The sequence below is a fragment of the Desmodus rotundus genome, chromosome 3 (assembly GCF_022682495.2).
Source record: "Desmodus rotundus isolate HL8 chromosome 3, HLdesRot8A.1, whole genome shotgun sequence".
Classification (NCBI taxonomy): Eukaryota; Metazoa; Chordata; class Mammalia; order Chiroptera; family Phyllostomidae; genus Desmodus; species Desmodus rotundus.
The window spans coordinates 110,811,304-110,838,845 of NC_071389.1; the positions used below are offsets into that span (position 1 = coordinate 110,811,304).

Genomic DNA, 27,542 nt, shown 5'->3' on the forward strand with positions numbered 1-27,542 from the left:
TTATATTCCCAGTGCTGGACACAATGCCTGGCATGAAGAAGATGCTGGAAAGAGGAAAGGAAAAAATAATAACTTTGACCTGAAGGGGAATAGGGATGAGCATGAAGCCTTCAGCTAAGACTTGACTCTACTTTAGCTTTCTTTGAGATGTAGGATTTAGTATTCTGATCCTACAATCTCTTCCAGTCACACAAATCCTGTAGTCCTTGGGCTGGAGGGAATCTTGGACAATCGTCATTTCCCCAGCCCACCAACCTGCCAGTCCTGCTCCATCAGCCAGTCACTTTCTGTGGTTCCTCTCTCTCTCCTGCATCTGCTCCATCCCCATACCCCACTGATGCTACCTCTTAACTATTTTCCAAATCCTGCCCTCTCCTGCTCCCTGCCCCCACTCTAGGCCAGCCCACCATCATCTCTGGCCTGTACTCCTGGGAAAATCCCCGCAGAAACTCCTCCTTCAGGCTGTGCCTCTTCCAACCTAATCTCCACACAGCAGCTGGGTCCCCCTTTTAAAGAGCACGTCTGATTAAGACACTCCCCCCACCCCATGAAAACCTTCCATGGCTCCTCATATGTGTAGGACAAACACTTCTCCGGGCTCTTCTGTTGCCCATGTTGTGACCCACTTGGAGTTCCAGCCATTCCTATTTACCTTTCCCCGAATCTCCATGCCATCCTTTGCCACTGGGCCTTCACATATTTTATTTCCCCTACTGGGAATACTCCCCCACCTGTCCCCCAATCACCTTTGTGTGGGTGATCTCTCCTCATACTTCAGGCAACAGCCCAGCTGTCCCTGAGCCTGGCTGTGTGCTTTGACTGAGTGCCCCACTGCTGGCTCTGCGCTGTCCAGTAGCTGTCCCACTCTAGGGGCAAGGACTATTTCTTTCTCAGGGATGTCACAGATTTGAGCAGATTGGGCACGGAACACCTCCAGGGGTGCTACTTGCTTCATAGTCTGTGTGAGGAGCCAACACTCTAGAGCTGGGCACTAGGTGCTGCCCTGCCCTTGCCAACCATTGTTTTCCTATATCCAGCACAATCCCTGGTACTTAGGAGATGCTCGTGATTGGAGGAATACATACATGAATGAATGAATGAGTGAATGAATGAATGAAGCCCACCCCAGTCTTCCCCACTTCCCTGCCCCTAGTCTCCTGCCCCTAGTCTCCTCCCCATAGTCGAACAGTGAGCAGGTCCTCCTGCATAGCTTCTGTCATTCTCTGCTCCCTCGCTCACTTCACCTCACTGTGATCCTTAGGGCTACAACCTTGGGAGACATGCAGATCCATTTGGGGGGCCCTTTAGGAAAGAGTGGCTGTGACAAGGATATAGAGGGCACAGGAGTGATCTCCAAAGGCATTCAGGCTCTCTAGAAGGATGTATCCCATCCCTTGCCAGTGTGGAGGAACAGCCCACTGGAACCCATCTCAGATGCCCTTATTATATCCATAGGTCTCTGCCATCCAACTGGGGGCCATGGAGCCATCGTCAGTAGTGTCCAGTCCAGGCCTGCTCCCCAAGTTAGGGTACTGGGTGGAAGCCATATTCTTCTGGACAGCAGCCCCTTCCCTAGTAGATCCCCTATACCTATACCCAAGCCTCAGGGGCTAGCCTCACCATGGAGCACCTCTCAAGAGGAGAAGTTGTGGCTATGTTTCCAATTGTCTGGGCTGCAGTTTCCTCATTTGTGAAACAAGGGATTGTATCAGACGTGTCTGAGGACCTTCTCACTCTGAAGCTGAGAGCTCTCCCATGGGCCTGGGGACCCAGGGATCCCCTCTGCTCAGTGGAATGGTTTTGCACAGCTGCTCTGTCTGGGGCCTCTGAGAGATCTGGGGACACCACAATGCAAAAGACACAGTCCCAGTGCTCAGGGAGCCCACATTCTCGCCGTGGGTGCTGACATGTAACCAGTGCTAGCTGGCATGAAGGGCACTGTGTGTTGAACACAGTACTGGGTGTTTTCCATGCATTATCTCCTCAGATCTGCACCACCGCCCAGTGAGCTAGGTACTATTACTCTCCCCACTTAAGAATGAGAAGACTAAGGCTTAGTGATATAAAGTAACTTGTCAGAGGAGTAATCCCAGGTATGGGGCATCCCTCATGCAACCAAGACTTGGACAGTCTAGGATTTTAACGGAGCGCCTGCCACTATCTCCTCTGTTACAGTGAAGGGTAGTTCGATGTAAGTGGCACCCAGGGCACTAGGGAGCACCAAAGAGGATCCCCCCACCTGGCTTCCCAATGTTCCTCAGCACTGGGCCACCCAGCTAGCTGCTCTTCCTTCCCTACCCTGAGTTGGCAGCCATCTCTCTGTGGCAACGTGAAAAAAGAGGGAGCATGTTGTAATTAACACTTAGAGGCTCATTAGAGAGACAGAGCCCTTGAGCTCCCCTCCACTGCTTCTTCTGACAGAAGCTAAGATATTGCTCTCTTGGGAGGATGGGAGGCCAAAATTACCCATGATTCATGGGGTTTAGAGAGAAGAGAGCAGAGCTGTTCCTTGGCCAGTGGGCCCCAAGGCCCCTCCCTCCCTGGGGCTGTCCTCCCCTCCCACATCTATCTCTCACTCTCTGCCCTGGCCCTGGTTAAAAACAGGGTTAGAGTGGATGGATTTGACCTGGGGCACTGTCAAGTCCCCAAGCACTATGTGAAGTGGGGTGGAGGGGTTGGGGGGGATGGAGGCGGGGTAAGGATGGAGTACAGCATTTGACTCCATGTCCAGATCCGGAAGAGAGCCTGGATTTTTCTTTTCCCCAAGACATAGGTGAGCATTCAGTTTAGTTCATATCTGCAAATATTTATTAGGCCCCTACCATGGCTCTGGTTCAGTGCTGGGCACCAGGATGCAAAGACAGATAATACTGTCCTGCCTGTAGGTACAGTCTGTAGGTGCAGAGAGAGCACTGCAGGTGGGAAGGAGGCAGTGGAGGTCACTGCAGGCTGGGGATGCAGCAGGCACAAGGCTGGAATAAATGGGAGATGGTTGTGTTGAATGCATTGGAGTAAATGGAGAAGACCCAACAACTGAATTCAAATACCACAGTGAGCAGTTGTTTCGTGCCAGGCTCTATGGTGTGTGCTATACTTGGATCAGAGGATGACTAAGGCATATCCAGAGGATGACAGAAGCCTTGAATAATGTATGCTCTGTTGGAGTCTGGGGAAGATGAGGGATTAGATAAATATCAGAGATTAGTGGGGGAAACAATATTCTCCATGGGGGCCCAAGGCAGGGAGATCCCATCTCTTGGGGAAAAGGCTTCATGGATGAGGCACATTTCAGACAGGTGTTAGAGGAAGGAGACAAGTTTTACCTGGAGGGAGGGGGACCAGAGTGGGATTTGAGGGTGGGGAGAACATTGCAGGCTGAGCAAATGCCCAGAGCAAGAGAGCCAAGTAGAGTTGAACTGCTGTGTTCATGGACTTTGTATAGTAGAGACTGGGAAGCAGGGAAGACCAGACTTCTCAGCTTCAAAATGTCAGGAGGAAGGATATAAACTTCTTTTGGGCCCTGGTCTCAACCAATGGAAAGCCTGTGTTTACATCTGCATTTTGAGAGCATTGGTCAGGGTAATAGGGGGTAAGATAGATGGTAGGGGTGAGAGAGAGGCAGGGAGGCAATAAGGAGGTTGCCAGTGTGGTCCAGGTGGGGAGTCAAAGAGGGTCCCCCACCTGTGGCAAGTGTGGTGGAAAGGTCAGGATGACTGCAAAAGATATTGGAGGGGGTGTGGATATAGGACTTTGAGACTGACATATGTGGAGGGTTGGGCAAAGGAGGACCAAGGACAAATGAAGTTTCCAGAACTGATGGCAATACAGCCAAGGTGCTTTTAGGCAAATAAGGAAATCATTGAAAGCTGGTTTGGATGAGGTGGGGGAAAGATGATGGCTTTGCATAGGTGGATGGGGGGATCCATGGGCTGTTGGAAATGCAGGATCAAGGCTAAGAATGGAGATTTGGGAGTCATTTATAATCATCATTGTCATCAAATAGCTACCACTTATTGATCACCTACTATGTGCCACATGCTGTGTGAAATAACTTAAGCCTCACAACAAGCAACAGAGTCAGCATGATTAGCCTTATTTAACAGGTAAGAAAACTGAGAGACAGAGAAGTTAAGAAACATGTCCAAAGTCAACCAGCAGGGAAGAGGCAGATCTGGGGCTGGGTGTATCCCCTGTGGCTTGCTCTTCAACCCATTAAAGTAGAGTGAAGTTATGACAGTGTGGAGGAGGTCCTCAGACAAGAGGGAGAGACATCAGCCTACAGAACATCTTTAGAGTTGCCCCAAAGGCTCTGCCAGAGATAGTTTCCCTCTTAATTACTTGTTAATTAACTATCAGGGTCTGCTATAATGACTTGCAACACAGAAATCACAGAAAATGTCCAGAAGTGCATAAAAAATAATTCCAGATAGTCCAGAAGTCCAGAAAAATAATTAAAATGTGTCTGGAGAACAGAACAGCACATATATGATTTGTAACTAGCACGCTTAGGGATTTGGTGGTCAAAATGTAGAATTAAGGGGCTCTATGGAGACAGGAGAGCTGAGGACAGAGCTTCAGGATGATAAAAATATGAAGAGTTGCAGAAAAGAGAGAGGAGAAAGGTCAAGGGTGGGTCATCAAATTTAGTGATTAAAGATCACAGGTGACCTTCCTGAGAGTCATTTTAGAAGACTGGTGGGGGCAGGAGGCAGACTGCAAGGAGGTGGGCATACAGGTTGGATCGGCAATTCGGTATCTACTCATGGAGTGAGGCAGAGGGTGCAGACTGGTTCTCTGAGAGGTTCAGTGGAGATAGAAAGCAACTGAGCTAGTGCCCCAGAGAAGGGGAGCCAAGTGGAACTGTGCCTTATTTAGCCTGGGAGATCTGGGAGAGTCTGTAGGCAGGTGGAAAGGGGTCAATGGAAGGGTGGGGGTTGAAAATACAAGTAAAAGAGAGACTAGAGGATGAAGTGAAGTTATAAAGGAGGCAACAGAGAGTGAGATCATCAGCTCCGGGAAAGGAAAGTTACAGGTCAGATTAGGAAGGTTTTTTGGGTTACAAAGATAACTTTGGAATTAATTCTTTAATTTATTTAGTAAATATTTATTAAAGGCCTACTATGTCCTGGGCTCTCTCCAAGAATTGCAGATAAAGCCGTGAACGTGGCAGGCAAAGTTTCTGCCTTCGTGGGGTTTGTAGTCTAGTGGAGGACTTGATGGAACAAATTTAAGAATTTAAAATCAGGTTTTCTTCTCTGCGTGGGTGAGGCATGGACAGTGGCTGGTAGAAGTTTCCCAGGGTTATCTCAGCCAGCCTCTGCCTCCAAGCAGGGTGATGGACTATGCAAGGGGGATGGACCTCTTCACTGGTCTGGAAACATGTCAAGCAATGGGATTTGACACTTTCCCTTTTCCAATAGACTCTCATTACCTGAAAAGAATGCTCTTGGGTGTGGGGTTTCCCTAAAAGTATGAATAGACCAGGTCGGAAAGAGGTGTGAATTCCTGTCCGGTGTCAGTTTCTCTTGGTGCTTGGGGAGGGGTAGGAGGGAGACAGAAATTGAGGAGAAGGGGGCCAGTAAGTGGTCAGTCCCCCTCACTCTATATTTCCCCTTAGAGGACTTTCCCGCCTAAGCCAAGGCCAATCTACATTCTAGGCCTCGGGGAACCTACCAGAGATTTCCAGAGAGAACAGCTGAGCTACAACACTCTTTTCCTTCTGGCATGATTTCTGCAAAAGCAGGAACAAAATGCCTGGAAAGCAGGTGTGTTTCTGGAGCTCCTGAGTACATGAGGTCATACTTAGATAAAGACCCAGTAGGCAACTGTCCAATTGGTATGGTGGCAGAATTCTGAGAGGGCTCCTGAGACTCTTGCCCCCTTGTGTACACATCATGCATAACCCCCTCCCCCGAGGGTGGGCAGGACTAGAGAATAAGGGGAGAGATCACTGCCATGATTAGGTTACCAATCCATTGACAGTGACTTCACCTAATCAGGTGAATCCCTTAAAACAAAATGAAGCATCAGAGAGACTGTTGTGTGTTGGCTTTGGAGGGGCAGACCCCCCTGTTGTGAAGACGGCCATGTGGCTGTGAACAGCAGGCAGCCTCTAGTAACTGAGGCCTCAGTCTTACAGTCTCGAGGAACTGCCAACAACAGTGAGCTTGGAAGAGGACTCTGAGCCTTACACGAGACTGACAGCTGGGTATCAGCCTGGTGAGATCACAAGGAGAGAAGCTTGCTGGACTGTGTCCAGACTAATGACATACAGAACTGTGAGAAGATAAATGGGTGTTGTTGTAAGCTGCTAAGTTTGTGGTAACTTGCTATGTAGCAATAGATAACACACACTTTGTATGACTTTTTTTAAGAGTACTTTGAATGCCCCTACAATATGAACATCATAAGGACAGGTAGAGCTTCCTGCCTTCTGCTTAAGGCCTTTTACCTTGTGAAATGCAAATACTTCTTTCTGGGAGGAGTCATATAGGAAGCCTTTTTGGCCATCCAAACCTTAATATGATGTTTTCCAACTATCTTCAGAGAGGAGGTTGGGAATGAGGAGAGAGACAGCACAACACCACCAGGTTCGAGGATGAGTAAAGTCACTGAATGCTTAGGCTGGGAGAGAATCCTGAAGACAAGATTAAGGGCGTTCATTTTACCTGGGATTGTCCCTGAGGACTTGGATTATATCTGTGAGGTCTCCTGGGATAGGAGGGTACTTCTGCTGGTCCTCACAGGGAAGGGATTGCTTGGGTTGTGAGGAGGCAGTCACTCCAGCTGTAGTCTCTGCTGTGTTGAGTCAAGCAGGAAGTGGGTAGAATGGTTCTTTCTATTGAGGAATGAAATTTGGCCTTTCTATCTGTACCTATCCCCACCCATGGCCCTGGACGAACATGGGAGGGATGATGCTATTCTTGCCTTGAGTTGTGTATGTCAGCCCGCCTACCCTGATTCATCATTGAGGAATGAACTGTGTAACTGGGGTGTATGGGTGTGAATAGGACATAATTTCAGGGCCCAGGAACACTGTCTCACTTTCCAAACTTCCCTAAGGACTGACTGGAGCCCACAAGGCTACCATTTGTCCACCCTTTTAACATAGCCCTTGTCCTTATTTAAAGGCAAAAATTTCAGGGAAGAGGCATGGTTAAATGTTATTGATCACTGACATCTCAGGAGGAACATCTTTCTAGTCCTGTCCTGAGAGATTCTGATAAAAGAGAAGTAAGAACTTAAAGGGTAAGAAAGACCATAAACAGGGAACAGAGCTGAGAAGAGGTAAGTAAAGGCCTTGAAGACAAACTGGCCCCTTGTCAGACGTTTTCCTGGGTTCAGATCTACCTGGAGGGGGCAGCATGCCCCCACCAGCCAGCCCCACCAAGTCTGGTGCTGGTTGTACAGCTCCCATTTTTGAGAACAGAGGTGACTTGAATTGTAAACTATGGTAGCCTGGAGGGACTTCCACTCTTGAAACAGCCATCCATCAACCTTTTTGTTAAATTCACATTCATTGAGCACCTACCATGTGCCAGCCCTTGGGCTGGGTACTGGGAACACAGAGATGATCAAACCCCAGTCCCAACCTGTATGAAGCCCCAGGGAACACCCCAATGCAGTAACATGAATGCTGAGAGGGAACGTGGGTGAACAGGACTAGCTGCAATTGTTAGCATTTCTGCTTAATTTTTAAATTATTTTAAATGTGCATAATAGTAGAAAGAATAGTGTAATAACTGCCTTACAACCATTACCCAGCTCCAACAATTTTTATTAATATTGTTTCATCTAACCCTTCCACTTTTTTATGGAGTATTTTAATACAAATTCAAGATATTATGGTTCCAGCCAAGATGGAGGCATAGGTAGAGACCCTTTGCTTCCTCCAACAACCAAAAGGAGGACAACAACCAAAAGGAGGACAACAACCAATCTGAAATCAATAAACAACCGAAAGTGCCAGAAAATCAAACTGCATGGAACTCCAACAACCAAGGAATTAAAAAATAATAATAAACCAGAACAACCAGAATGGTAAGGTGGCAGACCAGGCCAGTGGACTCAGAAAAACCTCAGCAACACATGGACACTGGGGGCAGGGCTGGCTGCCCAGCTCCATGGGCTGAGAGGGAGGGGCTGACTTAAGGGGATTCAGATGTGGCTGCAGGTGGAGTTGCCAAGGTAGGAGAAGCTCCCAGTCTCACAGGAGAGTCCCGGAGTCCATTGAAAAGTGCTCTAGAGACGAGCAGGCGAGCCATACCATTCCCTCTCTGGCCCTCTGGCCCCTCCCCCACAGGCAGCACTGCAGTGCAGCAAGGAGAGTTGCCCCGCTGGGTGAATACCTAAGGCCCCGCCCCCTTACAACCTATCAGCTGCTCCAAGACAAAGAAATGTGGCCCAAATGAAAGAACAGAGTAGAACCTCAGAAAGAGAGCTAAGTGAGGAGGAGATCACCAACCTATCTGATGGAGAATTTAAAGCCTTGGTAATCAAAATGCTCACAGATCTGATTGAGCTTGGTCGCAAAATGAAAAAACAAATGAAGGATACCCAAAGTGAAATAAAGCAGAATGTTCAGGGAACCAACAGTGATGTGAAGGAAACCAGGACTCAAAGCAATGATTTGTAACAAAAGGAAAAAATAAACATCTATCCGGATCAAAATGAAGAAACAAGATTTTGAAAAAGTGAAGAGACTCTTACAAACCTCCAGAACAACCTGAAACATTCCAATATCCAAATCATAGTGGTGCCAGAAGGAGAAGAACAACAGCAAGAAATTGAAAACTTATTTGAACAAATAATGAAGGAAAACTTCCCCAATCTGGCGAAGGAAATAGACTTCCAGGAAGTTCAGGAAGCCCAGAGAGTCCCAGGGAAGTTGGACCCAAAGAAGAACACACCAAGGCACATCATCATTAAGTTACCGAAGATTAAAGATAAGGAGAGAATTTTAAAAGCTGCAAGAAAAAAGGAGACAGTTACCTACAGAGGCGTTCCCATTAGACTGTCAGCTGATTTCTCAAAAGAAACCTTGCAGGCTAGAAGGGGTTCGAAAGAAGTATTCCAAGTCATGAAAGGCAAGGACCTACATCCAAGATTTCTCTATCCAGCAAAGCTATCATTTAGAATGGAAGGGAAGACAAAGTGCTTCCCAGATAAGGTCAAGAGAAAGGAGTTCATCATCACCAAGCCCTTATTACATGAAATGTTAAAGGGATTTATCTAAGAAAAAGAAGATAAAAATATGAACAGTAAAGTGACAACAAACTCACAACTACCAACAAATGAACCTAAAAGAAAAGAAAAACAATGAAAACAAAAACTAAGAAAACAACCAGAACAGAAACAGAATCACAGAAATGGACATCACATGAAGGGTTTTCAGAGGGAAGGGAGAGGGGAGGAATAGTTGGGGGAAAGATACAGGGGAAAAGAAGCATGGTGAGTAGGCATAAAATAGACGAGGAGAGATAAAAAGTGGTATAGGAAACAGAGGGCTCAAAGAACTTATATGTACAACCCATGGATGTGGACTAAGGTGGGGGGTAGGGTGGGGGAGGGTAATGCTGGAGGGTTGGAGGGACAGGGTGGAGGGGGTAGAGAAGGGGGAAAATTGGGAAATCTGTAATAGCGTAATTAATAAAAAATATTTTTAAAAAGATATTATGCATTTCATCCATACATACCTCCATATGCATCTCTGATAGGAACATTTTAAATCACCACCAAACCAGCAATATCTTACTGCAATCTGCAACACCTCTCTTCCCGACCCTACAGCCTCAAAAAGCCCTGATATCCACTCCTACAACCTACAGTTCTAGCGGTCTTGCCAAAGACCTGGTATCTCCTGCCATGACACGCTAGTTTTCAGACCTGAGCCCCTCCGTGCCTCCCAATTGTGCATTCCTGGGTCCCTGCAAAGTTTAACCAGTGACGCCCTGCCTTGATGGACAGCCAGCAAGCACCATCTTTCGGAAGGGCTGTAACGCCCCTTCCCTAACTGCGCTCTTCCTCCTCTCTGTCCTTGTTGCAGATTGAAATGCTAGAACACAAGTACGGGGGCCACCTGGTATCCCGGCGCGCCGCTTGCACCATCCAAACCGCTTTCCGCCAGTACCAGCTTAGCAAGAACTTCGAGAAGATCCGCAACTCGCTCCTGGAGAGCCGCCTGCCGCGTCGTATCTCCCTGCGTAAGGTTCGAGCGCCCACCGCCGAGAGCCTGGCGGCGGAGAAGGCGCTCATGGAGGGCTACGGCCTCCTGGGGCTGCCGTTGGTGCGCTCGCCCTCCTTGCCGCCCACCTTCGCTGGCACGCTCACTGAGCTGGAGGACTCCTTCACCGAGCAGGTGCAGTCCCTGGCCAAGTCCATCGATGATGCCCTCAGCACCTGGAGCCTCAAAACCATGTGCTCCCTGCAGGAGAGCGGCTCTTACCAGATACACCAGGCCTTGCACACCCGCACTGGGTCGCCTGGCCTGGAGGCGGAGATACAGGAGCCCGACAGTGCTTGCCCAGGGCTCGGGGAAGAGGCCGCAGAGGCTGCCAGCCTGCCCCAGGGCCGCAGCAGCACGCTAATGATGGCTTTCCGGGATGTCACCGTGCAGATTGCCAACCAGAACATCTCTGTCTCCTCCTCTACTGCTCTGTCAGTGGCCAACTGTCTGGGCGCACAGACTTCACAGGCCCCAGTAGAGCCCGTGGCCGCCCAAGCTGAGCTGGACGAGGCCTGTGGGCAGGCGGCTCCAGTGGCCCCAGCTGAGGGCCAGGGAGACGCTCCAGCTGAGATCACGTGCGCAGAGGAGGGAGCAGATAGGGCCCTGCAGGCCATCCCGCCTGGGACCAAGGATGTGGTGGTGTTGCAGGAGACCGGGGCAGTGCAGGCAGAGGAGGAGGAGAAGGAGGAGGAAACAGGAAAGGTGGGAAAAGGGGCTGAGACCGAGGCCAGTGACAATTTGGAGAAGCTGAGCAGTAGCAGCACGTCCACCAAGTCTGCCAAGTCGGGCTCGGAAGTCTCGGCCTCGGCCTCCAAGGAGGCCCTGCAGGCCATGATCCTGAGCCTGCCGCGCTACCACTGCGAGAACCCCGCCAGCTGCAAGTCGCCCACGCTCTCCACAGACACCTTGCGCAAACGCCTCTACCGCATTGGCCTCAACCTCTTCAACATGTAAGTGAGCTCTGGCTCCAGAGCGGCAAATGCTTCCTGGGGAGGTCCTGGACGCAGGAAACAAGGGGCGGGACCTGCACTGACAGATTAGCTGGGTGCCAAGTGATTTAGCACATCACCCCAGTACCCTCCCAGGTGGTGTATGTGCCACGCCCTCTCCTTGAGATACTGTGTACAAATACAGATTTTTTTCTAAATCCTCTCCCAAGGATGTTTTCATTAATCTTAGAGAGAGAGGGAGGGAAGAAAGAGGGAGAAATATGGATGTGAGAGAGAAACATTGATCAGTTGCCTCCCCTAAGTGCCCAGGCCAGGGATATAATCTGCAACCTAGGTATGTGCCCTGACCTGGGATTGAACCGGCAACCTTTTGGGATATGGGACCACACCCCAACCAACTGAGCCACCCGACCAGGGCTATAAATACAGATTTTAGTTGTAATTGTTACTAATTTATTTTAAGAGAAAATAGGAACAAAATAGCATTTCAAATCCATGCTTTCACCACTATTACTGCTTCAGATGAAGCTAGGTTTTGAAAAGTGAGAGAATATAAATGAAAATACAGTATTTGGTAAATAATAGCACAGGTAACATGAGGATTGAGCAGAAATCATTCCGGTAGGATATGAAGTTAGGGACACACAGCAATCCCGTGGGGTTGATGAAGAGGAGGAACAGACAGTGGGCAAAGGAAAAAATGAGGAAAGGTGAATGAAGGATTAGGTGGGGGAAGAAGAGAGGCCTACCTTAACGAGTGCAGGTAGAAAGCAGAACAGGGCGGGACAAAGGGGGAGAGAAAGACAGGAAGAGACTGTGAAGCAAGCAGAGGTGTAGTACAAACAGAACAGGGGAATGAAAGGAGAGAAATGAAGACTGTCAGAGTCCCCACCTGGACCTTTCCTTGCCACCAGAATGTATACAGCTGGTGACAGGAAGAGGGCTCACACGTGGAGGCTGCAAGTATATGAGGCACTGGTCTCCACCCTCCACTCAGCCTTTCTCACAGGCCTGAACCAGGAATCACAATATCCCTCCTGCCCACATGCTTGTTACTTATTGAGTGCCAGGCACCATGGCCATACAGGTGAGTAAAACACATCGCCTGGTTTCAAGAAGCATATATCATAGGGAGAAGAGCTACTGTTCATAAAGCATCTGCACTCTTCCCAACAGTATTAGAGATAGTGTTGTTATGCGATTTTATAGAAAGGAAGCAGGCTCACACTAGGAAGGTGAGTTGTGCCATGTGAAACAGCTGGTAGGCAGCTAACAGGTGAGCCAGATCTGTTAAGACTTCCAATCCATTGCTCTTTCTTTTACATCAGGCTGCCTTCTGGTAAGCGCAGCCCCAACCTGACACATCCACGGCATCATCACTGTGGCCGCACACAGATGCTCACACAGGTACTCGGATCCCTCAAGACAGTGGTTCTCACACTATCTGTAGTGAAGGACCAGTTTGGGTTTGTACCTGATACATTGTGGGTCAATACTTGTGTAAAATACAATGAAAATGAACTGCTAGAAAAATAATCACATGCTTGGTTGTCCTGAAAATGTCAAAGTACTATAAAACCGTGGTTCCCAACCTTTTTGGCACCAGGGACCAGCTTCCTGGAACACCGAAGGGGAGAGAGTGTGCTTAGCTCAGGTGACTTCCCTCGCCTGCTGTGGATGGGGGTGGGGCAGATAGGAGGCGGAGCTTAGAAGAGCTTTTCTTCAGCTGGTTCCTAACAGCCTGGGGCCCTGGGGTTGGGGGGGCCCCTGCTATAAAAGGTTCAAAATGCTTACTCTCTGTTTCTGTACTTATCTTCTCCTGGAGCAGTAAGAAACAGTTTGGGGAGCAGCGTGGATTTGCAGACCACACTGTGTGCACAATTGCCTTAAGGCATAGCACCCACACCCACACCCACATATAGAGACTCAGGCCTGGGAAAGTAAATGCTGCAGAGCAGGACTCTTGTATCTTCACCACCCACAGGGAAGAAGGGCTGTGGGGGAGATCTCACCACTGTTTCCCAATCTCATCCTGTCCAGATTTCAGGGTGGCTATAGGCAACAGGACACAGACAGAAAAGACCTTGGGGACCTCTTGGCAGGCCTTGCGGACCTCAGGGGAAGATCCAAGGGGAGTGAGGCAGGAAGAGAGAAAACACCTCTTCATCTGCTCTGGAATTCACTGTACTTGGCTAGACCTCCCCCTTTTCCCCTTCCCACCCCACACTATCTTCACTCCTGTGTGGGGAGGTTCAGGAGACTGCGGCTCTAGTGAGTGGTGCTTGTGATGGGGAACCCCTCTGCAACGGGAGGAGTTCTGGCATTTCCTGAGAATTCTTTCCAAGGACCTTCTGGCACTATTTATGGGTTCCGTGGGCTGGAAGAGCAGCAAAAGAAGTCATGGATGGCCTCACTCACTCTTTACTCCTCCCTGCCCCCATCCACTCCCCCAGAAACCCCGACAAAGGCATCCAGTTCCTGATCTCTCGCGGCTTCATCCCTGACACCCCCATCGGAGTGGCCCATTTCCTGCTCCAGCGTAAAGGCCTCAGCCGGCAAATGATTGGAGAGTTCCTGGGCAACAGCAAGAAGCAGTTCAACCACGACGTGCTGGAGTGAGTGCCCCACCAATCTCCGGGTTCCTATTCCACCCCAGGCTCCCTACCCCCTCCCTCCATTCCGTCTCACCTGCCCAGTTTGTCTGGATGAGTCAGGGTCCTCAGCTGCAAAAGGCTCAGGGAAGAGAGAGGGGCAGTCTTGCAATTTCCCAGAAATCCTATCCCTGGTCCTAGCAGCTCTGTGCTTGGCCCTAGGACCCAGAACCCCCATGGCCTTTAGTCCATCCCTGCATTCTAACCAACCTGTTTCCCCTGGAAAGTCTTTTTTTCATTGAGCACATTGTGTGCAGGGTGCCATCGTCACAGAAATAGTCAAAGGAGACAGAAAAGCCGCCCTTTCTGCCATCTAGGGGGGAGAGAATGAGCCTGGAAAAGAAGAGAACTGCCCGCGCTGGGGCATCTCCACCTGGGGGACAGGCTCCTCAGCCCACCCTGTCCCTGCCACCCATCCAGCCCTCAGGCCCCCACAAGCATCTGCCTGCCCCCCACCCAGGATCATTTTCATATCAGTGGAGGCAAATATGAGACAGAAAAATGAAGGGATTAGACTGAGGGTTTTTAAAACAGGAAAATACCACAATGATAGACTGACCATCCAAATCACAACAATCAAAGAAAATTACTTTGAAGTCAAATAGATGGTTGGGGGTGGGGTGGGGTGAGAGGGCTGCTTCTGCTAGTGTGAGACTCTGTGGGTGTGAACAGGCCAGAGCTGCAGGACAGAGGTAGCATTACTTGGGGCTGAGGAGCAGGACTTTGGAGCACCCCTCCCCTGGCAAAGAGAGGGCGAGGCCCCAGGAAGTGTGCTCCAAGCCCCCACTACTCCCCAGATGTTCCCTCTCTCTTCCACTTGGTCCCTAAGCTCAGTTGTTCTTGAAGGTCATCATTCTGTAGGGAATCACCCCCTCTTCCCTCTCCCTTTTCTCCTTGGATACAGTCAACAGCCGTGTTTCCCCTGGGGTCCTAGGAGAACCTCTCCTTTTTGTTCTGGCTCTTGGAGCAGCAAGGGCCTGCTACACAGGGGCAGAGGGCTCCCTATCAAGGGTTTAGAAGTGTGGGAGTCACCCAGCCTTGCTGGCAAGGTTGTCAATGTTCCTGGAGTGGAAGCTCAGAGACCTGGCTTAGTTTAAGGATCAGTCTTGGTGCTGTCTTCTGACAAGTCACCGCCCTCTGGGCCTACATTAGCGCGCCTGCAGAGTGGGCATGCTGGGTTATGAGGAGTGGGCCAATTGCCCTCTGGAATCCTTGTCACATTCCTAAACACACTGATAGGATGGTTGTGTGAGTGCAGTCAGAGAGTGGGAGCTTGGATCCGTCTGAGGGACCGTGAAATCCCCAGAATCCTGTACCTGCCTTTGACTCTCAGTGGCTTTGGCCAATTTGCTGTCCTCCTCAGATCTGATGGCTGAGATGCTCTGAGTTCCTCTCAAAGGAAAGTAAGCTGATGAATGCAGGCATTTCCTTGTCACCCTCCTTACTTCTCCCTCTGCCTCTGGCTCCTCTTTCCCTTCACCACCAGCCCTGCTGACAGTGCCCTGAGAAATGACAGAAAGAGGAGAAAGATGGAGTTTTCCAGGCACCTTCCTTCCCCTGTTTTGGTCTCCATTTGGTTCACCTCTCGGGCTTTTTCAGTGGCGTTTGTCCCTTTTCCATGCTGTGGGAGAGTGAGAGGCTGAGTCGTGGCCTATGGCTCTGTTCTTTGCACTGCCCCATACCCCCCAGGTGACTCTGCTTTGTCCCTGTGCTCTGAGAACAGAGGTGACTGCTTCACTCACAGACCCTGACTGTCTGCTCTGTTCTCTTCTGCCTCCCCAGTCCCCATGTCACCTGGCCCTGGAGTTTTAACCTGTCAGGCTCACATTGACCTAGAACGCTGGGAACACATGGTTCCTCTCCAGCCCAGGTCACACAGCGCAGCACAATGAAAACTAAGCCATCTTCCCTGGGAGACTGAGTATGTGGGCTGGAGACTCAGACCAGCCGTGCAGGCTGTGCTGGCAGGAAACGGAGGCTGGGGACTGATCTGGCAGCTAAGGTGGGCTCAAGCCTGGGATGAAGAGGCAGTGTGGTGGGTCAGAGAGATGGCTGGACCTGAGAGGAAGGGCCCACCTCTGCACCTGGCTCTGCTCCTAGCATGCTATGTAGCTTATGGAAGGCACTTGTCCTCTAGGCCTCAGTTTTCTTACCTGTAAAGTGAGAGGGTCGGGCTGTGTGATCTCAGAGGTCCCTCCATCCCCTGCAAATCTATCATTTTTCCCATTGCTCATTACATTTGTAGCCCACTGCTATTGTGTAGGACCGCTTGTCCTAAATTTGGTGGCCATCCTTTGTCATCCTGCCAGAGCGTCCCTCAGGCTCCAGGGGAGTGCTGGGGCACCAGAGTTCATGGGACAACAGGGTGACCATTCATCATTCATTCAGTAAACACTGAGTGCCCACCCTGTGTAGGACATGGGGCTGAGCTGGTGGTCCTGTGGCAGGGGTGGGGGTGGGTGGGTGGTAGAGGGAGGAATAGGAATGGCTCATGGCCTCAGGGAACTTACAGACCCAGGCATAAACTAGAGAGAAGAATGGAGAAGCCTGGAAAGGGAGGCAGGGGAGCTGAGCAAGCTCCAGTAGGCATTGTGGATTTGAGCAAGACCCAGGACAGAGCGGAGCTCCAGTTCTGCCCCAGTGAATGCCTTGGCCCCTCATACTTTGTTCTGCAGCCACACAAGCCCTGGGCTCTGAGGTGCCAGCGTGTTCAGCCTCTGCACACAGAAAGGAGCCCTCCTCCCCTGAGTCCAGTTTGCTGACCATTTGGTTTGTCTCTTGCGAAGTGCCAGAAGAGAGAAGGTGGAGCAGCAGGAAGAGGCAGGCACTATTAGCAGGGGAGCCAGGCGCTGGGGTTTTTGGCATTTCCCTGCTTCTCAAGATAACTGTCCTGGTACCTTTCAGGATCCTCTGCCTCTTTCTTACTCTCACCAGAGAAAACAAACAATAAGAAAAGTCACCAGTGCCATTTTGCCCAGGCCTGGAAGGCTTCATTGGAATTCTATGCAGCTCCCGTGCCCCCACCTGGTGACATTCAGCAAGTTGCATCCATTCTGTACAAAGCTGTTTGCTGAGTAGAAGGACATAAATCACCCATCGCCTTGGAGACTGAGACAGCCCAAGCCACAGCACTCTCCAAGAAGCAGCCAGACAGGAAGGGGATAGGCTGAAAGCCTCTGGAAGGGGAAAGGGTGGGACCCCTGAGACCCATCCCAACTCTTTTGCCTGTCGGGGACAGGAAGAAGGGCTATCAGCATCTGCCTCAGCACTGACCTATGTCTGAGCATCACAGAAGCAGTAACATTTGCCTCCAGAATCACGCCCTCAGGGCTCATAGAAGCTGATCTCTCCATCCCTTTGTGTCCTATTTCCATAGAAGACACATTCCAAGAAGGAATGTGTTCAACCAAGCTTTATTCAAATTATAATAGAAGGCATTCTGAGCTCAAAGGGTCATGTCCATTAGTGTTTACCTGGAAAGTGTGTTTGATTTGTTAAGGGGAAACCAGCCTTACTTTCATTTGTCAAGTGGGGATAATATGAATTAGATCTTTTAAATGTATATAAAGTGCTTAACTCAGCACCTGACGCTTAGGAAGTTCTTTTAAAAACGTTAGCTATTTCTATTATTATCTTTCCCACTTGAAAGCTCAAGGGATTAGATACCTTCCCCCTACCACACACACACACACACACACATACACTCACACACCCAACACAGGGAAACCACAGACTCCTGAGGTCTGGTTTGAGATCGAGTCCATTCCCCACACAGCAAGAGCTTCTGGGGAAGGAAGGGAGCTCATTTGGGGACCAGGCTGGACTCTGGGGAAGTCCACCCAGTGCTGAGGAGAGAAGGGCAGTGGCTGGCCCAGCAGCAGGATCCAGACAGCAGCTGGGATTAGGATCCTGTGGGCCTGAAAGCTTCTCCCTCTCAGTTTTCACATGGCTGGGAAATTTGGCTCTGCTCTATTTCCTTTCTGAAACATTCACTTCAGCAGGATTGAAGGTCGGTGAATGGGGTCTGTGCCATGCGGGCAGTGAGGAGTCTCTTTCCTGGCCTGGATGGTCTCTCCCATTGTGGATCTCACAGAAACAGGGCATCGGTCTCTGTGATTTGTGCCGAAGTGCACGAAGGGTAGCTTTTGGTGTGAGCTGCCAGAAGGAAATTTCCTGAGTGTTCCTTCTCTCTGTGTCTACTTCATTCTTTGTTAGAGATTACAGTTTGACATATTAGTCACATTTCATTTCCATAGAAATGTGTTGGCCAGCGTGTAACAGATTTGTTCTTCTTAGGGCACATTCAGAAATGAAGACAGATTGTCTGTCAAACTCAACAGGCTGGAAGGCTCTGGACTTTCATCGCTAGGAAGAAATTATTTGAGAACATCCTGCCCATAGTGCTGTGTGGAACCTCAGAACGGTTTCCTTGTTCTTGAGGAATTCCACGAGAAAGAGGAGAGTCCACTGGGGCCCGAGCAGACCCTGATGTGTCTGGGGGAGGATGGAGAGAGGCCCGAGGCGGAAAGGGTTAGAGACTTTGGGGTTATTTCCACTGCTCTGAAAACTAGACCCTGCCACCACCCAGAGGAATGGAAGAGGGGTTCTCTTCTAAAAAGTCATGTTTTGGGGCTTACAGCCTTGACCTCATACCTCTCCAGGGCCCTTCCCCCATCCCCAACCCACCCATCCACTTACCCCCCTCACGTACTACCCCCCCCACACACAGATACACACACACACAACACATAGATGAAAGATTCCCCTTAACAGTAAAGAGTTGTGAGCATTTAAGAGCCATTTACTCCTACGGAGATCTTGGGACCCCAAGTGTAGAGTGAACAAGTCCAGAGTTGAGACTCCCTCTGGCTTGGTCACATTATCGTACAAACTGGGCTTTTACCCAAAATGAACATACTATCACTCAATTCCTTCCTGGTTACTCAGGTCCTAGTCCTGGAGGGGTCTCTCTCAAGCCCCATGTGATATTCAGGTGTGGCTGAAACTGGCCACTCTTAGAAGTGGGACTTAAGAAGAGGTTTCCTGGGAGTTCCCCTCTCCTGGGGGTTTTTAGGGTGACTGTCAATGAGTGAGCAGGCCTTGAGAAATAACAATGACCGCTCACATATATATATATCAAGAATTTGCTGTGTGTCAGCAGGCACTGTTCCAAGGCCCATAACATGCAAAACCTCATTTCATCTTCGCAGCAACTCTGAGGTGAGTGCTATGAAACTGCTGAGTGAAGGCGCCGAGGAACAGAGGTTACGTAGCTTATCCACAATCACACAGCTAATCAATGGCTGAGATCTGAAGCCAGGCAGAATGTTCCATAACCTGAGCTCTTAGGCCTGCATAGTCCTACCTCTGCATTTCATCCCCAGAGAAGTGTGGACTTAATGCCTTTATAGTCCTTGTCATATCCCAGTGTGAATCGTGCCGTTGGAAGACCCCTTGGATGTTCAGCCAGTCCAGCCCTCTCATTTTACCCAGGTAGAAACTGAGGCTCAGAGAGAAGAAAGGACTAGTCCCCTGGCCAGTGGCAGAGAAATTTAATGGAATCAGGTACTATCCCTTGACTCACTTTTATTTGCTGTTCTCTGACCCTCTCATCCGAGAAGGAAGCAGGCCCATAAATCTTACGAAGCCTGCACCAGACTCAGTTTCCTCTCCCTGGTGTATGTATAGTTTAAAGGGTCAGTGGGCATGTCTAATGGTGTGATTTCAGGCAGAGTTTTCTGGTGGTGAGGGAAAGGGTCTTAATGCCTGTGCTGGAGGGAAGGAACTTCAAGTCCACCTACTTACCTGGCATGTCAGTTCAGACTTGGTTTCCAGGTATGTAATGAAAACTATCATTTATTAAGCTCTGTTATATGCTAGGAACTCTACATACATTGTCTCCTTCAAAACTCTGCCACCCTGCCCATGAGGTGTTATAGGTATCAGCTCCATTCTACAGATGGAGAAAGTGAGGCACAGAGAGGCTAAGTGACTGAACAGCTGAATGATAGAAACCAGATTCAAACCCAAGGGCACCTGACACCAGAGGCCTGATGTCTCATCTCACCCACTGTTACTCACAGAGCGGTGGTCCTCAGATGTGGTCCCAAACTGCAGCAGCAGCACCTGGAAACTTGTTTGCAGCATCAATTCTCAGACCGAACCCTACACCCACCGCATCAGCAACTCTGGGGCCAGTACTTTGTGTGTTAACAAGCCTGCCAGGTGACTCGGATGCCCACTCAAGTTTGAGATCCGCTGGCAATCAGGGATGCTGCCAGGCCCAACAAAAGAAAAATCATCTCAGGCATCCACACTGACTTCTAATGTGATTGGTAGTTGAAGCTGAGTTCTTTTGGTTCATGAATCCTCAAGGTGTGACTGGCATCTATCTCTCCTGAGCCCCTCAAACAAGATTTTCTTCATCCTCATGTCATCCCCAGAAATTCTGGTAGGTCCTCCTGCATCAGCTTCCTTCTTCTCCACTTTCTCAGCCACTCTGCACTTTTCTGAAAAGCCCTGACCTTTGTTGGCCATGTTATGAGTTCTGACCAACAAAAATAACTCCCTGGCGAATGGGGATATTTTTCACTGAGTTGTACGAGCCAAGAACTGCAGAAATAAAACAAGGTTTTCTATATCCCATGGTACTGGGTGGTTTTGTTTTCCACCCTCCTCCTGAAACCTGAAGTCAGTTTCCACCTAGACCACAAGTCCCAGGTCTGCAGCGTGCATACCTCCACCTGGTCTTGGCCTGCACCTCACCTTCCAGATCTTTGCTCTCTCTTCCAACCAGTTAGAAATCCCTGCGGCTATCATTACCTAGTTTCAGCTCCCAACCAGTTCCTTTGTCTGCCAGACACTGTCTTACAATCATAAAAAAAGCCGAGATGACGAAATTCATTTTGATCAGAGATCATTTTGATCTACCTGCAACACCAACTGATTCTACACACAGATCAGTGTTGAGCCATTTTTGTCACAATTATCCTTCTACACACAGATGCAGGGAACATCTGAGCTGATGTTTCCCCCACCCTTGTGGGGTACTTGCTGCAGTTGCTGCAGACACTCAGATGCCCACAGGAAAGAGGGAGGCCTGCGCAGAAACCGCCCCACACCACTCGCAACACACTAGCTCATCAGCGGCCCCTGCCGAGGCAGGTCCAGACAAGCTCAGGTGGAAGCCATCTAATCAGCCCCAGTTTGCCTGGATCTCATCACTCACTTGCCTATGCAGCTGAGGGAAGAGGGAAGGATGTGCACTCCACACTACCATGCTGCCTGCCATCTGGAGTCTACAGGCCTATGTCCCTAGCAGCTCATCTAAGCATCAGGTGAGCTCCAGATGATTTTGCACAGCAGGCCAGTAGGCCCAGCCATTCTGGGTCACTGGGCAGAGCTTCCAAAGGCACTGGCCACTGGGTTCCTTCCCCAGCCAACTATGTTGCTCAGGGTCTCACTTATTCACTCATCCTACAAATGTTTATTGGATTCATATATATGGCAGGGATGCAGAGATTCAGAGCACTGCCTCTTCCTTCAGGAGCAATAGCCTGGTGGGAAGACAGGCAGGTAAATGTTAAGACACAGGACACAACTGCAGTGATAGACAGAAGACATGACCAGGGTTTGGTGGGGTCAAGGAAGACTCCTGGAGAGACTGACAACTAATCAGAGACCTGCAAGTTAGGGGCTGGGTGGCAGGAAGAAAGAACAGCATGTGCAAAAGTGTGGAGGTGGGATAGTGAGCCAGCAGGAGGGGAGCCAGTGTGCCAAAGGGGCAGAAGAAGCTGGGAAGCTAACAGGGCCTGGCTTGTTTTGCTGAGGAACCCAGGTTTCCTATATGGGACGTGGGAAGCCCTTGAAAAAATATAATCAGAGGAGTGAGTGACAGGGCCAGTGGTATCCTACAAGGATTGTTCTGGAGATGATTTGGAGGCAGCAAGGCTGGTTAGGAGGCTATTGCAGTCATGTTGTGGAGAGAAAGATGCCCTAAATCTCAGCAGTGGCCTCAGGGAGGGTAGGAGTTAGTGGAGCCCAGAGGCATGGAGAAGCAGTGAGCCTGGTGGCCAGACCCCAGTGGACAGCCTCCTGAGCCACTGAGATCTCAGGGCACTCAGTCTCTGCACATGGTATGTTTGTGTTTCAGGCCCAGGACAGGAACGGGTGCAAATTATACTAAATAAACGTCCATATATCTTCCGTTTTGGAGGGGAGGAAGATGCTGGATTTGGGGACTTCAATCTGAAGAATTCTTCAAACCAGACATCATCAAATATTTACTGAGAACAAGTTAGAATATTAAATACCAAGTAAAACATAAAGTGTATACAACCTGAGTTCTTTTTAAGAGATGCTAGCACAACCTGTGGCCTTGTGAATATTGCCCATGACTGACAGACAAGAGCGCCCAGACACATTCAATGGGCCAGACTCAGAAGTGGGCTGGTTAAGCTCCAGTTGAATGCACAGAGTTGAGTTTACATGAGCCCTCCACACTCAGCAACACCGGTACTGAACATGGTCTTTTATAAACAATACAGATCAACCAAAAAGAACAATAACTAGTTAGTGACCAATAATAAAGTAATAAAGGTGAACTCATCACAAGAGATAAATACAAGAGTGGTCAGCATGCAATTGGCATTGAGAGTGCTTGGAATGGGCGAGGCCGCCTAGAGAAAAGCTGTCAAGGGGAGAAGGGAGCCCAGTGGCCAGCCCTCCATCAGAGGCCAGGTGGAGAGGGAGGAAGAGACCTGTGATGGGGAGGGTGCCTCCAAGAGGGAAGAGTAACTTAGGGGAGAGTGGTGTGGTGGGAGCAAGAGAGAGGAGTGTTTTAGGAATGGAGTGATTAACCGTGTCAGGGCTGCCAGGAGGCTGGTCGAACAAGGACATTGGACTTGGCAATGTGGTGGCCGGTGGTAGCCTTGACAAGAGGTTTTAACAGAATGCTGTGGGTAGCTGTTTGGCTGGAGCTGGGTGAAAGTGAATGGGATTGAGAAAGTGGAGTCAGCATGGTAGGGATGGCTTCTAGAAGTTTGGCTCTAAAGAGCTATAGAGAAAAAGAGTAGGTTCTAGAAAGCAAAAGGTCAAATCAGGGTTTTAATTTGTAAAATGGAAAAGAATTTAGGTGCCAACGAGAATGATTTAGTAGAGAGGAAAAACTGATACTGTGTGAAAGAACATCTCAAACTTAATGTGTCCAAAACTGAAGTGTCCATCTCTCCTCCAGCACCTGCGTCCACCCTATCATCAACTCATCCTGAAAATGAGCACCAGGCCCCTAGGTGCCAAGCCAGAACTCTGAGACTCATCACTGACTCCTCCATTTCCTCACTTCCCACTTCCCCACATCACCCAATTCCACATGGTCTTCCTCCGAGATGTATCTCAGATTGTCCATTCGGTGTGTCTCTACTGCTTCCACCTTAGCCCAAACCCCATCTTCTCTAACTTGGGCCTCTGCAGTAGCACCTAGCTGGGCCTCCTGCTTCGTTCTTGTTCCCTGCCCTCCATTTTCTGTTCATTCTCTCCCAAGAGCCAGGGAAGACTTCTTAAAACAAACTGGATCATATCACTCCTCTGCTCATACCCTCCCATTGTCTCCCACTGTGTTCATTATAAACTCCAAAATCCTTCTTGTGACTCACAGAGCTCTTGACTGGTCAAGCCCCTGCCCACCTTCCTAGCCCCACATTAAGCCATTCTCCATTCTCCCCTTAACTCTCTGCATTGCCACCTTGTTGACCCTTTCTAGGTCCTTGAAAGTTCTTTGCTACCACAGGGCCTTGGCATATGCTTTCCCCACTCTGCCTGAAAGCTCTTCCCCACTCCTCCTCTTCCCTTGGTCGGCTCCTAGTCATCTTCCAAGTCTCAGCTCAAAAGTCATATCCTCAAAGAGGCCTCTCTGAGCATACCAATATAAAATAAAATACGTCTCCTTTGTCCTCTTATGGAACCCTGTTTTTGCCTACGTAGGACTTGTCACACTTACAATGAAATGATTACTTCAAACTTGGTTCTCCTCTCTCATCAGGACAGTGTCTGTGTTTGTGTTGTTTGCACTTACACCAGGTCCTCAGCACAGCATCTTGTACACAGGAGGCACGAAATGCAGGTTGGAAGGAAGGAAGGAAGGGGAGAGGAAAGGAGTAAGAAAGAGAAGGAGGGAGGGACGGAGGGTAGACCAGAAAGGGGAAGGTAGGAAGTCAAGGATTTAGTTTGCTGCTGTGACCCGTGTGCCCGGCCAGCTCTGAAACTGCAGGGTGGCCACACAGCCTCATGCTGACTGCTGACAATGAAGTGGCTCCTCACACATGACTGGCCGTGGCCAGTTGTCCCGCCTCAGCCCCTCACAGGCTCCCATCAGGCATCTGGGTAAGGTAGCAGCCCCCAGGAAGACACATTAGGGCCAGATGTTGAGATGGGGAGCTGGCAGGTTTGCCTGGCCCTGGAGATGCCAGCAAGGAATTCAATGTGCAAAGTCCCCCTGCAGGGCCACCTCTCTTTTGAGCTTCAGTTTCATATATATATATATATATACAATAAAAAATAACAGGATACAAAAAAATAACAGGATAATGGTTAATATCACAGGATTGAGAAGACTGTCATTACACACTAAGTGAGGCACTAAGAACAGTACTCAGTAAATGAGAGTACAGAAAAGATCCCCCCACCACTAGCGTTAGGACCCCTATCCCCCATCCCACCCCATCCCCCACCGCCCCGGAGAAGTGGAGAGGGCTCAGAGTGGGGGAGAGGCCTCCCAAGCAGGAAGCCAAAATACCTGCTCTTTGTAGTTGTGGGAACATGGAGCAAGCCCCTTTGTGGTCTCAGTTTTGCCTTCTGTAATATGGGGAGGTTACACACCAGAAAATATCACCCAGAAACATGTGCTCTTTCTCACCTTAAAGATGATCAAAGAGGAGAGATGGTGATTGGCTGTTCTGGGTGGAGGCAACAGGATAGATTTGAAAAGTTGTCAACAATCCGCTCCCCACAAGAATTCCAGGGTGGCAAAGAGAATAGGGAAGGGGAGATTTTGAGTGCTGGTAGATACTACAAAATAATAGAAGCAACAGAAAAGGATGAGAGGAGAGGAAAGGAGAGACAGCAGAGGTCAAGGTGCAGGCCAAAGTTTCTACCTAGGGGAGAGAAAAAATCAGGGACAAGGATAGTGGGTGATTCCAGGATAATGGAGCCCTCTGAGGTTTGTTAGAGAGTGCAGCCTCGGCCCAGCCACCTGCCCCAGGAGGCACAGGCCCCATCAGGAAGGTTCTCTGGGAGGCATGGGAGAAGCAGTCATCGTGAACTGTGTTCCAAAGCCAACCAGAACTGATGCTCAGTGTCCTGCCATCCCGGAGCACCTACAGAGCCTGTGAAGACTGACTGCGGGCCATCTCTGCTGAGGTCCGTGGTAGAGAATGTCAGCGTGCGGAGAGTCCTGAGAGGCCACCTCGTCCAACCCAAGCCTACAGCTCGGAAGACATTTGTCTGCTAGGGGCTAATAGTGCCTTTCCACCATCCAACACAGCTTCTTCCTTCCATCTGAGGGTTCTGCAGAAAATACTGAGGTTTTTCCCCCTAGAATCTGAGAACCCCAGGGCACCAGCTGCCCATTAAACACCCCTGCCCCATGGCAGCAATTGCAAGGAGGAAGGCATGAGTATTTGTGTGTCCGTGGCGGGTGGGGGGGGGGGGCAGCATCTGTCTGCAACCCCATCCGTCCTTCCTTCACCATCCCCACCACAAAAGCAGCCCCGAGAGCTGGTGGGGACGCATGTGCCCCCATGAGCTGCTGCCCTGGTGGCCTGTGAGTTTCTGGACTCGCATTTTAACGGCTTCTATGTGAGCTGGGTCCCCACCTCCCCTTGCACTCAGCTCAACTATTAGTTTTCAATCTGTAAGAATTGGCTGGAGAGCTTTGAAGAACACTGATTCCCAGGCCTTGCCTCCAGATATTCTGGTCGGTAGATCTGGGGTGGGGTTCAGGGATCTACGTTTTAATAAGCCTCCTTCCATGGGGTTCAAAGATGTGAGATGTACAGACTGTCCTGCCCCACAGCCCGGGTGTCCTCCCCAGAAGCCGTCATCCCTGTGGTGGTGACTGATTTATGTAGCACTCCCCATTCGTGGGCTGTGCTTCCACCTGGCTGCATCTCCCATCCCAATCCTTGACTCTCAGGCTCTGGGCTTATTAGTGGAGCTTTTAGCTGCAGCCCTGAGTGAGTGAGGCTTTGTGTCACCTGAGTGAAGAGCTGGAAACTAGGCCATGGTGCTTGGCCAAGCAGATCCCACCCTTTCCCAACTGCTCCATCGCCTCCTCCTGTCAACTGCCCACAGTGCCTGGGCCTCTGGGCACCCGCCTCCTCCTCATGGGGTGAGGGCTTGTCCAGAGTGCTGGGGCAGAGGACACACACACAGAAGCTCTGGAAAGGACACCAATGAGGGGTGCAGGGTGCAAGACCTCAGGGTTCAGGGGCCTGCAGAGAGAGGGCAGAGGCAAGTCTTGGGGGGTGGGGCAGTTAGAGGCCAGACTAGGGAAAGTAGGGGCCATTCTGGGGTCCACCCGAGGAGCAGGCCCTGAAGACAGGGCTGGCCAGGCTACAGTTCATTGCCCTTCCCCTTGGCCTTGCAAGAGTCAGGATGGGAGTCCCTGGAGTGAGAGACTGCAATGTGGCTTTCCCCTCCCCCACTTCATGACCAGGTCCACCGGGTCCAGTTTTTGCTGTGTTACTCCCATCATTGCTTCTGTCTTGTCCTGTCCTTGTCTCCTCCTCCTCCTCCTCTTCCTTTCTTTCTGTCTCTCTCTCCCTCCCTCTCTTCCCTTTTTCTCCTCTTGTTTCTGTTTTTCTGTTGTTCTCTCTCCCCTCTTTTTGTCAGTCTCTCCCTCTTCACCTCCTTGCCTCTCTTTTATTCTCCTTGAGTGTCTTTCTCCCTCTGTCTCTCTTTCCTTGTTCTATCTGTCTCTCTCACTTAACTCTCTGTGTCTCCCACTGTCTCTGTGTCTCTACCTCCTCCTTCCCCCTCCTGTCTCCCTGGCTCAAGACTGACCAGTTTACCTCCTCTGGACAGACAGCATCCCTTTAGGGCTCAGTCATGCTGGATTTATAACTCCTGGCTGGGCTGGGCTATGGGGACATGCCAATGTGGGCACCACAATACGGATCTCAGAGCTTACATTCCACTGGAGAGGGTTCAGGGAGGAGGTGAAAGGGCTGCCAAGAAACCAGGCTGAACCTGAAGGCCCCTACTGCCCCGCTGTTTATGTCAAATGCTCAGATGCTGACATTGACAATTCTTGAGCTTGGGCCCAATTCTTGCCTCCTGTCACCACCCCACCCTCTCACCCACTCACTATCCAGGTGGACAAGCCTGAGAGAAAGCCGGGTTTGACCAAGAGGAGGACAGGCTCCCAGCGTGAAGACGGCCATCCTCTCTGCCCTGGGGGTGGGGGAAGCAGAGCCTCTACCAGCTCTTTCCTCTCTAGGAGTCTTTGGGGATATTCTCCTTCCCTTGGTCCCCCTGAAAAGAGTAGGGGAGGTAGAGCCCATGGACCACCAGGTCCATGATCACAACCTCACAGGCATCTCCACTTGCTTTCCACTAAAAATTGACAGCAGAGCCAGAGCTGAGTCGGGATCTCTGCACAAGCAGCAGGCCTGACACAGGATCCAGGATGATGGCAGGAGTGGGGCCTGCTCAGGGCTC

General features: G+C 50.1%; 1 protein-coding gene across 5 annotated transcripts in view; it reads left to right on the plus strand.

Moving 5' to 3' along the window:
- IQSEC3 (IQ motif and Sec7 domain ArfGEF 3) overlaps window positions 1–27,542 on the plus strand; it is a 109,116-nt gene that overhangs the window by 58,530 nt on the left and 23,044 nt on the right. For all 5 annotated transcript variants that reach the window (XR_008426522.1, XM_053921717.1, XM_045198595.2 and 2 more), the window contains exons 4-5: window positions 10,046–11,175; window positions 13,629–13,790. Coding sequence is in view for 4 of the 5 variants with exons in the window: in XM_053921717.1 (XP_053777692.1) it covers window positions 10,046–11,175; window positions 13,629–13,790 (1,292 nt within the window). In the remaining variant the exon portion in view is untranslated. The remainder of the gene's footprint in view (window positions 1–10,045; window positions 11,176–13,628; window positions 13,791–27,542) is intronic.